This window comes from Takifugu flavidus, chromosome 1, assembly GCF_003711565.1.
Source record: "Takifugu flavidus isolate HTHZ2018 chromosome 1, ASM371156v2, whole genome shotgun sequence".
NCBI classification, from domain to species: Eukaryota; Metazoa; Chordata; class Actinopteri; order Tetraodontiformes; family Tetraodontidae; genus Takifugu; species Takifugu flavidus.
In genome coordinates, this window is record NC_079520.1 from 25,337,724 (window position 1) to 25,351,075 (window position 13,352).

Below are 13,352 nucleotides of genomic sequence, written 5' to 3' on the forward strand. Positions count from 1 at the left end.
GCTAAAAGGACCTCCTGCTTTACTGATGAAGATGCACCTGGATGTCTGGGCACAAAGATAACGCCATTAACAGGACGTGCTAACACGTGCTAACAGCAGTAATCTGAAAATTGCATGTCTCCATCAGAACCACAGTCTGTTCTACGACCTTCAGTGCTTTTAGTCTAATTTGGCGTGTAAAAATAATCGCCGTGACGCAACAGCAGCTATTACATGGTGAAAATCCACAGAGCCACGCTGATGGCAGCTTGACAGGTGCGTGTCCCCGCCTACATCTGGCTGACTGTCTGCCGACTGTTGAGTGATGTTTGTGAAATCAAAATGGAGACTTAAGTTATTAAAAATGAGCAGCTTTAGTCATTGGCTGCTGACAAGCTGGCGGGGCAGCAGGGATTATGGTCCGGCTGTCGACCCCTTCCCCACCCGCCTCATCCGCTCATTTCATCGCCGTCATTTGCTCTTTCCCTCCATCCTCCTTGCTGATCTTCGCGTTCTCCGTTAGCTGGCGAGATATGAGGCGGCCGCCATGGGTTTTATGGAGTTCTACCTGGAGATCGACCCCGTCACCCTGAACCTCATCATCCTGGTGGCCAGTTACGTCATCCTCCTCCTCGTCTTCCTCATCTCCTGCATCCTGTACGACTGCCGGGGCAAAGACCCCACCAAGGAGTACGCGCCCGACAACGTGCCACCGCAACCCAGCCAGTCCCCCATCCGCCTGGTGGTCATGCAGAACTCGCCGGCCTCTTCCCGTTACGAGCCCAACAACATGGCGCCGAGCCACGGCGAGCTGCCAACACCAGATCTGAGCCGGGACAGAGGAGAGAGGGAGAAGAGGAGCACACTGGTCTGAGGAAGAACGTCCCGGTGAGTCCAGGTGAGGAGACGGTAGAGCTGCCCATCGAGATCACTGCAGAGCATCTGAGTAGAACATCACCGGAACATCACCTCACTGGGGTACATGGGTGTCGGACATCGGCGTGGAGCTGAAGCAGAAGAACTTTCTAATCATTTCAAAGCTTTTGCTGCAAAAACACGACAGAAATACCAAGACTGAAGCTGTAAATACCCACAACTGCTCACGCCCAGTTGGCTGCACCAAGGCCATTGGGTGGTGGAGGGGGGCTGAAGGTTCCGCTCGAAGCACGCTCGAGATAGCGTTGATGGTTTTTGGATTTATTGTCGTTTGATCAGGGGACGCTGATCAGAATTAAATTTGCTTTCAGAATCATAGCTGCTGAAAACAAACTGCAAATCCCAGAATTCCCTGTAACCACCATCAATAGGAACGGAGGACCCACAAGGTGACTCCAACTGTCCGTTCTTTTGTCGAGGTTCTGGTTCCCGACAGCCTTTTAGGTTCTCTGATTCGACTGATGGGAACCAGAACAACCAGGTGGAGACAGATGGAGATCAATGTTCTGAGCGTCTGACAGGCGGCGAGAACAGTTCTCACGGATCCATCAGCAAGCTGACGTTGGCATGACATCATAAAATCTTTACAATTGAACAGAGTCCGACCCAACCAGAATTCTGAGGACCTTGTGATGTCACAGGTCCCGTGATGTCATCTGTTTGGACAACAACACCTGATACCCACCATGTAGGATAGCCAATACCAGCATTTACCACAGGCCACCAGCAGGGGGCGCTTCCTGCCACGTCACCATTTATCCACTCTGTAGATTCATTTAAATATGGAATCAACATTTGTGGTCATGTCTCTGAGGAGTTGTGTGTAACTGTAACGACCTGCTGTACGACAACTTACAGCCGGATTCATCCACAACGCAAACGTTGAAGTGAACATCAGAAATGTTCTTGTCTCATAATTGTGCTTCACCCGTGAACTCCTCCTTAGAACTTTGTTCTTTTTTTTGTTTTGTTTTTTCAGGATAAGAACTTTATATTGGTGATATTTCTGAGAATGAATAAACATCTGTTTTGACTCCTCCCTGCTCTCATCCAGAAAACATGTTTAGGGTGGCGATGAAGGGCGCTCCTCTTCATCCTCTGCTGTTATAACACATTAAAATGTTTCATGGAGTTTGAAGGAGAAATCCTGCTGCTCTAAAAGCTTCTCGCCACTGGCGGCTGGGCAGCGGCCGCAGCCGATTGGCTGCAGCGCTGTGTGACAGATGAGTCTCCAGAGGACCGGAGCCACAGAGGTCCTCACAAATCCTCTTAGCAAAGCATCCCCAGCAAAGCAGCCCCCCCCCCAAAAAAATATATCCCCGGTTGGATTAAAAATGATGCTGTGGTGGCCTTTCATGTGTTTGTCAAGTGGTTATTTGTAGTTATTTTGTAATTGAAAAAAAAAAGATTTATGTGGGGGAAAAATGCCTGAGGAAAGTTACGTGGGAAACCAGCATCTACAGGGGACGTGACGGGGACACGGGAGGTGTGATCCTGATGGCTGGACGGGTTTTATGTCCTCTGAGCTACGGACCTGGAAGATGTTCCGGGCAAAGATGTTCCATGAGGCTTTGTAAAGACTGTTGGGCTGGTCTGAGGTGGCATGTCCTCCTCCCCGGGCTCTGTCAACGGCTGTCCCGTGTCTGCCGAGAGCGGGGAACCACCTTCCCCTTGTCCGGTCTTCTTGAGTCTTCTGGACCTCTTTGCGAGGTCCTGCTATCTGGACCTAACCAGTTCCGTTCCCTGTGTTTTAACTTGAAGGGAGTGACCAGATGAGGTCTGAAGGCCCCAGTTTAGTGTCTCCTGTGGACTCACTCAGTTCCTCAGGTGCTCCAAAGGCCTGGTGACCTCCTCTATCAGTCTTGCTGTGTTCCAACCAATGAAAAGGCTACTGAAAATATCCACAGCTTCACTAGTCACATCCTCCCTTTTATCAAACATTTCACCTCCAGTCACAGTGGAGTGAAGCATCTGGGCAAGAGGAAGGACCCCCCTCCACCGGGGGGCGTGTGGTGACAGAGGAAAGCGTTTCTGACCTTCAACCATCTCATTTTCCCCATCACGAAGCTTCTTCCTCGCTCTCATCACCCTCACCGTGTTCCCCCTGCTTTGGGGATTGTTCCGTTCAATATGAAGCTATCAGAGATCGGTGACACCACCCTCCAGTTCAGGTCGGCTCTCTGCTGAGGATATCATCAGTCCCAAAAGGGGGAGGGGCATCAGAGAAGGTGACCTTTGATGAGCCCTGACAGTAACCACCACTCTGCTCTTCCTCGCTGCTGCCTCCTGGCGGCAGGGACAGGACCTACAGCCTGGACCATCTGGACAGGACATGGCCCATTTCTTCATATGAGGCTCATGAACATTAATTCAACACGAGGAAGGTAGAGAGGCACATTTCTGACTTTTATTTCCTCTTTTTTTTATCATGAGAATCAAAAGATCCGACAAAAACAAATGTGTACACGACAGGAAACAGGCAGATCGGCTGACAAAAATCAAGGAATAGAACAAATGCATCATGGGAAACATTCAGCTACTCTAACATCTTCCAAGCCACCGTGATGGGGACATCAGGTGGGGAGTAATGTCAACTGCATTGTAATGCCCCTGCAGCACCCAGTTTCTTTTTCTGTACATGCAGCTTTACCAAAATACACGTTGAATATATTTCTCTACAAAACAATAGCTCTGTATAAACATCGAAACCTCTTATATTAACAGATCCTCGAGCCAGTTTTCTTGTTCCTGTAGTAAAGGTTATAAAGAGCGTCCACGTTAACAGGATAAAATACACTCGTGTACATTCATGTGTCACTCCGCCAGCAGGGGGCACTACTGTGCTACCGTGTGAGGAGAAAAATACATACATGAAACATCCATGCAACTGTGCCAAAGAACCACACATTGCACCAGAGTTTAGCTTCTGAGATAAACAAGAGACACGAAATTGTGAGGAGTCTTTCATACAGAAGAGGAAATACAGATCTTAAACTTCTCAACCAAGAAACATGTCAGGAATTCGGCCTTTAAATGGGATTTCATGAAATTGTATTTTCTGAATGAAAGAAATTACATCCCCAGCCTGGCAATTTTTTTCTCATTCAGACGGCTTTTTTACTGCATTTTGATTTACTTGATTTACATTTGATCCATTCTGCCAAAATTAAGGATTAAATCAGATGAAAAATCATCAGTGTCAATATTTTCTTCTTCTGTAACAGAAAAACGAGCTTCCTGACGGAGCGACCCTGTTCTTCATTCGCTGTCGGTGAACAGGACTTTTTAAAAAAATAACTATTTTGAGGGTCTGTTAGAAAAAAGATTTTTGGCACCAAAAGGCCAGTAAGTGCATCTTCAACATGCCAGAAATGTTTGACATCAACACTGCTGAACCAGCCTGGACAGAGCAGACAACCGACCAACAGGTGGCGACCACATTCACCTGGTGATGTACACACCCACAGGTGCATTGTGGGAACACATCTGCATTGGGAAAAAGAGGCTGTGAAAGCCATATCTGAAAGGAGGTGTGTGTTTGTCTGTTGTCGTGGAAACGGATGAAAACGGTAATACTTTGATGAAACAGGAAATGACCTTATGTGTTCCACACATGCTCTATTTAACTGCTGTGAACACAAAGCAGCCACACACACACACACACACACACACACACACACACACACACACACACACAGATGCTTCACTTCTTGTCTGATTAAAGGCAATTTTATCTTTTGGATCAGTCTGATTCAACGTGTTTGATGTCTTCTGTTCATACCTTTCATTTGAAATGCTTCGAGGATGATTGACACATTTTTAGTGTTTCCTTTGCTGGATTTTTTTTTTTTTTTTAAAGAAACACTATTAAAATGTCAGTCTGCGAACTGAATAAACAAACACTTCTATTGTTTCAAAGTTTTTAAAACCTTTTTTCAACGTCAGTTATTTGCGGTCGTTGCCATTCTTCCGCCTATTTACATTAAAATTTTTGAGCAATATTTACATTTGTGAGATTCACATGAGATCGTTTTAAGTTTTGTGGCCTTTAAAAGTGACATTTCTCAGTCACGTAATAAACAATAATAAACACCTGCTCTGGAAATGATCTCTTTTTCCTTTTCCGGAATCAATTTTTCCGTTAAATTAAGAAAAAACTCGTCTTGTTCTTGGTAGAACAGACCTCCACGTTGGGCTCCAGGAGAGCTTGAACTGTGAAAACAGACTTTGGACAATCAAATGGAGAAAAAATTAAGGCCACATGTGAAGATTCTGGCTCCAAAACCCTAAACCGCATCTCAAGTATTAATGCTTTATCAGTCATCTTAATGAGATCTTACGATTCTTTGAGACCATTTAACTCAGCTAACAGGTGTGTTGGCAGGTGTGTGACATCACAGTGGACTGTGCTGGGCTTCATGCTTGGCGAGGATGTTCTTAATTCGACCGAGCTCTTTCCTAAGATCGACCAATTCCTGCCTCAAAGCAGAATTCTCTTTCTCCAGGAAAGCGGCCCGGATGGCGATCTGGTTCTCTTTCACCCGCCGTGCGTATCGGGAGCGTTTGGCTGCCAGGTTGTTCTTCCTGCGTCGGGCCCAGTATTTGTCATCCTGCCCCAAAAAGGACAAAAGAGGACAGGTTGTGATGAAGGCAATCAGGAGATCCGGAAGCTTCCGTTTTAACAACTAGCTTCACTTTGTAGAGAAAAAGTCACAGCTGAAGAGGAATTTTCCCAATTTAAAAATCAGAGTAAAGTGGACAAAAAAGGCGCTTCAAACATTTAAAAAAGGAAAAAAAAACCACATTTATTAATTGGACATTTTTCTTAATCCGAGGACACGTAATTCCAGACTACTGAGATAGAAGTCAAATCTTTGATTTTTATTGAACTGACGTCACGTCATTGCAAAGGTTTAACGTAGAAGTCTAAAACTTTCGTGCTTTTATTTTGAAGACAATTTAAAGCGACATCCACTTCCTGCCGTCTAGTTTTCCATGGGAAAATTCCTGATCCAGCTGTTTTCCATGAGGCCCACGGTTACCTTCAGGTCCTCTGGGATGAGCACTTTGCGGGCCTTCCTGATCATGGGCTGCGGCTTCAGCTCCTCGTCGGAGAATTTGCATTTGCGCGGGTCAAACATTTCCTTGCCCGCTTCGCTGGACAGAACCAGGTCGGCTGGATCGGGCTCGTACTTCACAGGAACATGAATGGCGGTGGGGTCCATGGGGCTGGGGGTGTCTCTGGAGCTTGGGAGACCTGGAAGAAGAGCGAGCACAGCTGCCACTCAACTGTAATAATATAATAATGTAATAATAGTGACATAGTGGGACACAGACCACCGTGACATGTGACTTGCAGACACGGTCCTGGCCACTGACTGAGATGGTTTGATCCTGATCCTGCTCTACAGCTCAACAAAGAGGAAAAGCACCACTTCACTGCAACATTAGTTATTAAGCCTCTGTTACAATCACGAGTGTCTCCAGAGTCTTCCCAACACACCAGGAGTCTGATCCCCAAATATGCAGCGATGGCATGAAAACCACGCTTCTAGCAGGAAGGAACCTGAGGAGAACCAGCAGAGAGGATGGGCAGGGAGAGCAAACCTTGCTATGGTTTGGTATCCTGAAGATGTGAGTCTGAAACTGGGCAGATGACTGGGGTCAAAGGTCATTGTGCAGAGAAAAGAAAAAGATATGTGTGAGGGGACTCACGTTTCCATAGAAACTAAACATCAGACTCCAGCCTTTCTGGTAGCCATCTAATTGGTAGGATGCAAACTTGCTCATTTCTTTGCAGTAATTAGAAAAGAATGTTAATGGTTAATGGTTAATGTTTGCCATTAGAATTAGATCAGATTTCTGATGGTTGCTGCTTCAATACATAAAACATTAAACTTGTCATTTCCCATACATTCATTAATTCATGGCTGCTCGCCACAAACTGTCCTTTTTGGGTGTGAATTTATATGTGACAGCATCTAACCAGAGCTTGAGAGACGCGTCCACACGCAGGAGAAGGAGAAGAAATTAAATAGGTTGAATAAAAAGAAAGAATAGACAAACAGCAACCAAGAGGTCTTGACGTGACCTCAGTTCCGGATCCTCCTACGTTGGTGCCTATGTGGCCAAACAAGCCCAGCGGTGGTCTGAGCAGCGTTAATTCTTCATGTTTCATTAACCTGTTCCTATATTAAAGCAGCTGAAAGCTCGACATTTACAGAAGACATTAATTAGCACTGATGGTGGTGTTACCCAACAATACAATACAAACTCCAAAGGCAGTGTCAATCAAGTTTCCACCTAAGTTCTAATTTGCTATTTATTGTATTTCTTTCCCATTTGAATGTATTTAGGGTTATTTTGTAACCGCTAACATTGGATGATATTAAAATCCAAATCAAACTGGGTTTTATTGGGTTGTGTGAGCCCCAGTAAGCCACAGCGGAAAAAATGAAAAAATAATTCCAGTCTTGTGGGAAGATCAAAGCTTTGGAAGATTAATGTTCAAAATTCCCTGAGAATCCCAAACAAAATGTAACTTTTTTGTTTCTTGTCAATCATCATTTCCTGAGAATGTTTGGGACTTTTTGAGCTATTTTGCTGAGAAAAATGGTCGTTGTCACATAACCTTTGGTGGAGGTAATAACTAAAATACCAGTAGTATAGCGTAGACTGTATATACAGCACTAAAACAAGTTTACATAATTGCTTTATGATCAAAGCATTGATATAACGCTGAAAATGACCCCGTCGTGCAACACTAGCCCTCCAAAACCTTCCTGGATCCCGACAGTAATCCTGAACATCACTGAAATGTAATCAATTCTTCGTTATCAACATTACCTGAAAATAAACCTGTTCATGCCGTTTAATTAGTTTGCTAACAAACTGCCAAACGCAAAGATAATAAACACTAATTGAACTCGTTCTTTTACTTCTGCTTCAGGTTAAACTTCCACATGTTCGCTAAATGGCTGGAGAGCCACGTGCATCCCCGCCCCCTGCTGAATGTGGTTTTTTTTTCTCTCTGACATACAGGTGGATGTGTGTGTGTGTGTGCGTGTGCGTGCTTGTGCATAGATGAATCTCTACACAATCACCGAGATCATAAGTGCATTTGTGCTCCCCGAAGGCCCCACCAGCGTGCCCTTGCTGCCTTAAACGTGACGCCAGCACACAGACAGACGGACACGTGCGCATCCACCGCGTGCAGAGACATGTGCCCTGGTTGTCACATGCACACACTTCATGGCGTGCGTTTCCTCTGTATACAACAGGACATACGAAGGGAACGGATGACGTTAACGCGCGCCAAAAATCTTCCCTTTTTTTCTTGCCTAACGTCATTGGTCTAATTTTCTGGCATATATGGCAACACACCGTGACGTGCACGGTTGGAGAAGCTCAGACAAAAGGACCGTGCCCACACATAAAGGCTGTGCTCTGTATTCACCTTCAAACAATCAGTGACAAAAGAAACTTCTGCATTTCTCCTGTGGCTTCGACAGTTTAGCGGAGGCTGCGGAGGTCAGGGCTCTCCACACTTGAGGAGCAGGTGCACAGCCCTCGTTTCCATGGCGATCTGCATTCAGAGAAGCATTTTTCTCTTGAGAGTGAGGGGCAGGGTCTGGGTTTGACTGGGCGTCAGTGAGGATGTTGAAGAACATGAGTCATGAGCAAAATGACGGTTAATGAGGACAAATCCCTAAACCTTGACCTGAAGGAAAAGATAAGGAGTCGGCAGTGGAAACGGAAGTCCTGTCCAGCTTTGTGGAGGTGACTTTGGTAGCAATGAGCAGAATATTGACGGCTGAGTGAGAAGAAACAGGAACTCATTAAGAAATTGTGAGTGAACCCTAATCTGAGGATCTCAGCGACCTCCTGACCTTGTAAAGCTGATGAAGATGACTGATGTTGGCTGATGCCTGACTACCCTTTATTCCTGTAAACATCAGGACTACAATCTATAACTGGATCTGGGTAGTGCCCACGCCCCCACCAACACCTCCCTGCTCTGGCCTGTCCCTCACAACACACCAGGTGAGCAAGGCCCTGAACGAGAACAGGAAAGGGCCAGGGTCTGGATGGCATCAGCTCCAGACTCCTGAAGTCCTGCGCAGACCAGCCGTGTGGGATTTTCAGTCACATGTTCAACCTGAGCCTGAAGCTGAGCTGCCACAGCCGTGGAAGACGTCCTGCATCGTCCCAGTGCCGAAGACACCGCACCCCAAGGAGCTCAACAGCTACAGGCCGGTAGCTCTGACGTCTCATCTGTTGAAGACGCTGGAGAGACTCATCCTCGCCCACCTGCGCCCACTGGTAAACTCCTTCATGGACCCGCTGCAGTTCGCCTACCAGCCCAACATCGGGGTGGATGATGCCGTCATCTACCTCTGCAGCACCGGTGTCCCACAGGGAACAGTTCTGCTTCCTTTCCTGTTCACCCTCTAGACCATTGGTGTCAAACTCTGGCCCGTGGGCCAAATGTGGCCCGTAATGTGATTAGATTTGGCCCGCAAAGCCATACCAATTGACTATTAGAGCTGGCCCGCCAGTATTATCACTAAAAGCGCATGTGCTAATACCAGAATGCTCTGCTGGTGTTTTGGTGTGAAAATTCACACTCTACATCAGTTGGTGGTGGTAATGCACCAATTTGTGGCTTGCCAACCACCAAGAAAGAGAAAGTAGTCATAGCGACCTTATCTGCTAATGCTAATTCTTGCAAAACCTCTCTGAAAAATGATTAAAGGACAGGCAGAACAGGTAGGAGGCAGAATATCTGTTTAGATATGTAAAAGACAGATCTCTCTGTGTTGTATGTGTTGCAAATGTTGCTGATGTCCCGTGTTGCTGATGTCTCGTGTTGCTGATGCTTTGTGTTGCTGTCTCATGTTGCTGATGTCCCGTGTTGCTGATGTCTCGTGTTGCTGATGTCTCGTGTTGCTGATGTCTTGTGTCTGATGTCTCGTGTTGCTGATGTCTCGTGTTGCTGATGTCTCGTGTTGCTGATGTCTTGTGTTGCTGTCTCATGTTGCTGATGTCTCGTGTTGCTGATGTCTCGTGTTGCTGATGTCTCGTGTTGCTGATGTCTCATGTTGCTGATGTCTCATGTTGCTGATGTCTCGTGTTGCTGATGTCTCATGTTGCTGATGTCTCGTGTTGCTGATGTCTCATGTTGCTGATGTCTTATGTTGCTGATGTTTTGTGTTGCTGCTGTCTCATGTTGCTGCTGTCTTGTGTCTGATGTCTCGTGTTGCTGACATCTTGTGTTGCTGCTGTCTTGTGTTGCTGATGTCTCATGTTTCCGATGTCTCATGTTGCTGCTGTCTCATGTTTCTGATGTCTTGTGTTGCTGATGTCTTGTGTCCTTGATGTCTTGTGTTGCTGATGTCCTGTGTTGCTGATGTCTCATGTTGCTGATGTCTCATGTTTCCGATGTCTTATGTTGCTGCTGTCTCATGTTTCTGATGTCTTGTGCTGCTAATGTCTTGTGTCCTTGATGTCTTGTGTCCTTGATGTCTTGTGTTGCTGATGTCTCATGTTTCTGATGTCTTGTGTTGCTAATGTTTTGTGTCCTTGATGTCTTGTGTTGCTGATGTCCTGTGTTGCTGATGTCTCATGTTTCCGATGTCTCATGTTGCTGATGTCTCATGTTGCTGCTGTCTCATGTTGCTGATATCTTCTAGTGCTGATTTGTCTGAGACTGCTGATGTTGCTCATGGCTTCTGTTGCTGATGTTTAAAGTTGCTGGCATATCGGAGGTTGTGTTTGTGTTGCTGATGTTGTCGACGTTGTTCTTACCTGCTCTCGCCGGGCTGCTGTGCAGACAATTGCTGTGTATCGAGGTGGAGGCGTGGTTATTGAGGTCCATCACAAATGCTGCAGGTGTGGGTGTGGCCTGAGAAATATGTGGTTGGCAGGGAGGGGCATGTGGGTGGTGCTGACAGGGGAGGTGCTGGGCGTGGCTTGATGGAATACCATTCTCAGACAGGAACTCCTCCAGGTCCATGTAGTCTAGCTGGAAGTTGTCACCATCATATGGCAGCGTCTTGTCCCAGAGTGTGGGGCCCAGAAAGGCTGACTGGGGGGGATTCTGCTCCTCATCCAGCTTCTTGTCCTTCTCATGCCCTTTACTGAAAACTACACAGTTGAAAGGGAAGAGTTAGAGGTGGTAATAGATGGCCCACAGGCTTCAGGTGAAGTTTTTAAAATATTTAAAATGAAGAAAAGTCCCAATACTGATACTGACAATACTAAAAGCATTCTGAGAAAAGTCAAAAAGGGGTAGTGTTAAATTAGAAGACAGAAACTGACTGACAACAGTGACTGTTGCCCCGAAGAGGGCAACAAATGGGGTAAAAACTGAAACAGAGAGGAGGAGAAATGGAGTGAAGATAACTGGACCCTGGAAATGTTGCTGACAGTGCAGACTCTGACTATCATCATCCTATGATCCTCATCCTGATGGCAGGAACAAAAGTGGTCATGGTCCTTAAAGAACATGGCTGATGATCTGGGAACGAGTGTTGGGGACTCCAAAATGATCTGGGGTTTCACACAGAAGTCGTTAATAAACAAGGTTAGCTTTGAATGCTCCTGAAGGCTCCTGAAATAGGAGGAGTGTCAGGATGGAGGGAGGAGCTGCACGACTGGAGTGATTCCAGTAATCTCCAGTAATCTGTGCTGCATTACAGTGATGAAGAACGTGCACGAGGACAGCGGCGTGTTGTCCGGTGGGAACGATTGAGGAGTGAAAATTAGAGCTTTATAAGATTCCAGTAAGACCAGGAATGTGGAGGGTCAGATCTTGAGATAAATGGACGTGATGAAAGAGGGCATGAAAGCGGTTTAGGGCTGCACGCTTAAGCAAGAACAGCCCGATTTCTGTCTTTCAACATTTCTCTTGACAAAAGTTTTTAAGCGTTTTCAGTTATTTCATTGATCTGAAACAGCTGCACAGTGGGAGGAACGGACAGACAGAAGGTTTAATTTGTAAAAATAAGAGCAAAGTCGCCTTGTGTCTTTGAAACATTTCAAAAGATTCTATTTTTAAAGCAACGCGAAAGAGTGACGCCACACTCCAGATTACAGACACCTTGTGACCCTGGCTAATCCTACAGTCCACTGTGCGGCTCCTGTCTAGAAAACTGCATCTTGCGGTGTCTTTTTTGCGGGTGCGACTGGTCAAAGTGTTTGCGGAAGGAGGACATGAATATTGTAGGCACAAGCGATAATGACAAGAAATCCACAGGGAGCGGGACTATGAAAACAGTCCGGCACCCAGCTCTGTTCTGCCAACCTTGAAGCAACATGCTGACAATTGTGAGTCCTTAAACACAACATCAGGGATCTATAAAGTCCCTCGTCCAACGTCCCTGCCAGTGGTTACAATCCTATAGAATTGAAGACATAGTTTATTTACACATTAGATGTCTGCAGAATAATCATATTAATCATCCGTGTTGTTAGTGTCCTAAAAATTCAATTATTTAATATGTTGACTCAAACCATGAGGACAGAAAACTTGATTAATGCTCATATGACAGTTTAATTAGAAGGGAAAAGTCAGCTGATTGTGTCAAGCTGTGTCAAGAAACTAAATGTAATTTAATTTGAAAGCTGATGTTTATTTCCCCACCAGATTTTTGAAATAGAATTTTTTTAAAAGACTTTTAGAAGGATTTTACGCATTCAACATGACGCACGGCAGCGAACATGAGCGATCGTTGAGGCGCAGCTGTTGAGACAAGAAAGTTATCGATTACTTCTGTGACGCCAGAGCCAACTGACTGTCAGGCAAAGTTTGTCACGGTGAGCAGGTTCTGTTAAAACGGAGCTGCTACTCGGAACACGCCAACATAATGAAGTTTCGCCTACACAGCGTCACACAGGCACCCCGCGGTGACCGACAACGGTCACTTCCGGCCGGGCTCACCGTGGTGGTGCAGCGGCAGCTTCTGCGGGGTCTCCAGCAGAGACTTCAGTACTCCGTGGGTCGCCGGCGGCAAGAACCCGGGGATCACAGCGGATGGCCGGGTCATTTTCTCCATTCTGCCTCCTTGCATCGGTTCCGAAATCAGCAGAGAAAGAGGGAAATTGACAGCGCGGATGGGCGGAAGTCCTCAGCCGCCACCAAAACAAAACACACGAGACACACGAGCGGTGATGACTGAGGTGGTCCGCCGGACCTTTTCTCCAAGGAGAGGTCCGGGGTCTCATTAATATTCATGAGGAGCCCTCATCCGATTGGCCCGTTGGCCGGTATGATGAACCCGGGAATCTCAGAGGAATATCGATCACATCGCCAGAGGTTATGCAAAACCAATTTACTTTTTTCCCCCTACAGTTTATTCCCAACAAGCTTCCGGCCGCAGTCAGTCACTTAAGTGCCATTAAATGGATAGATATAGCTGAAGAGCAGTGCGAATTAG

The 13,352-nt window shown here is 46.2% G+C and overlaps 2 protein-coding genes across 2 annotated transcripts; one reads left to right on the forward strand and one right to left on the reverse strand.

The window, feature by feature from the left end:
• Positions 1 to 47: 47 nt before the first annotated feature.
• Positions 48 to 1,953, forward strand: si:ch73-256g18.2 (small integral membrane protein 36). Its single transcript, XM_057021803.1, has one exon. The coding sequence runs from the start codon at positions 527 to 529 to the stop codon at positions 851 to 853; it is 327 nt and encodes a 108-aa protein (XP_056877783.1). The 5' UTR covers positions 48 to 526; the 3' UTR covers positions 854 to 1,953.
• Positions 1,954 to 5,213: 3,260 nt separating this feature from the next.
• On the reverse strand, positions 5,214 to 13,109 carry LOC130530423 (hepatic leukemia factor-like). The gene is made up of 4 exons (XM_057041601.1): positions 12,857 to 13,109; positions 10,723 to 11,061; positions 5,958 to 6,172; positions 5,214 to 5,525 (listed from the first exon to the last, which is right to left on the reverse strand). Exons 1-4 carry the CDS (start codon positions 12,984 to 12,986, stop codon positions 5,310 to 5,312), a joined length of 900 nt encoding a protein of 299 aa, XP_056897581.1. The 5' UTR covers positions 12,987 to 13,109; the 3' UTR covers positions 5,214 to 5,309.
• Between the last annotated feature and the right edge of the window lie 243 nt (positions 13,110 to 13,352).

What these genes read in the sequence shown, in the direction of transcription:
- si:ch73-256g18.2 (XM_057021803.1), top strand. Translation starts at nt 527, where the DNA reads ATGGGTTTTATGGAGTTCTACCTGGAGATCGACCCCGTCACCCTGAAC.
- LOC130530423 (XM_057041601.1), bottom strand. Translation starts at nt 12,986, where the DNA reads ATGCAAGGAGGCAGAATGGAGAAAATGACCCGGCCATCCGCTGTGATC. An exon ending in GCTGCCGCTGCACCACCACG is followed by an intron (nt 11,062 to 12,856) that starts GTGAGCCCGGCC and finishes TCAACTGTGTAG; the next exon opens with TTTTCAGTAAAGGGCATGAG. An exon ending in CAGCAGCCCGGCGAGAGCAG is followed by an intron (nt 6,173 to 10,722) that starts GTAAGAACAACG and finishes CTCTTCTTCCAG; the next exon opens with GTCTCCCAAGCTCCAGAGAC.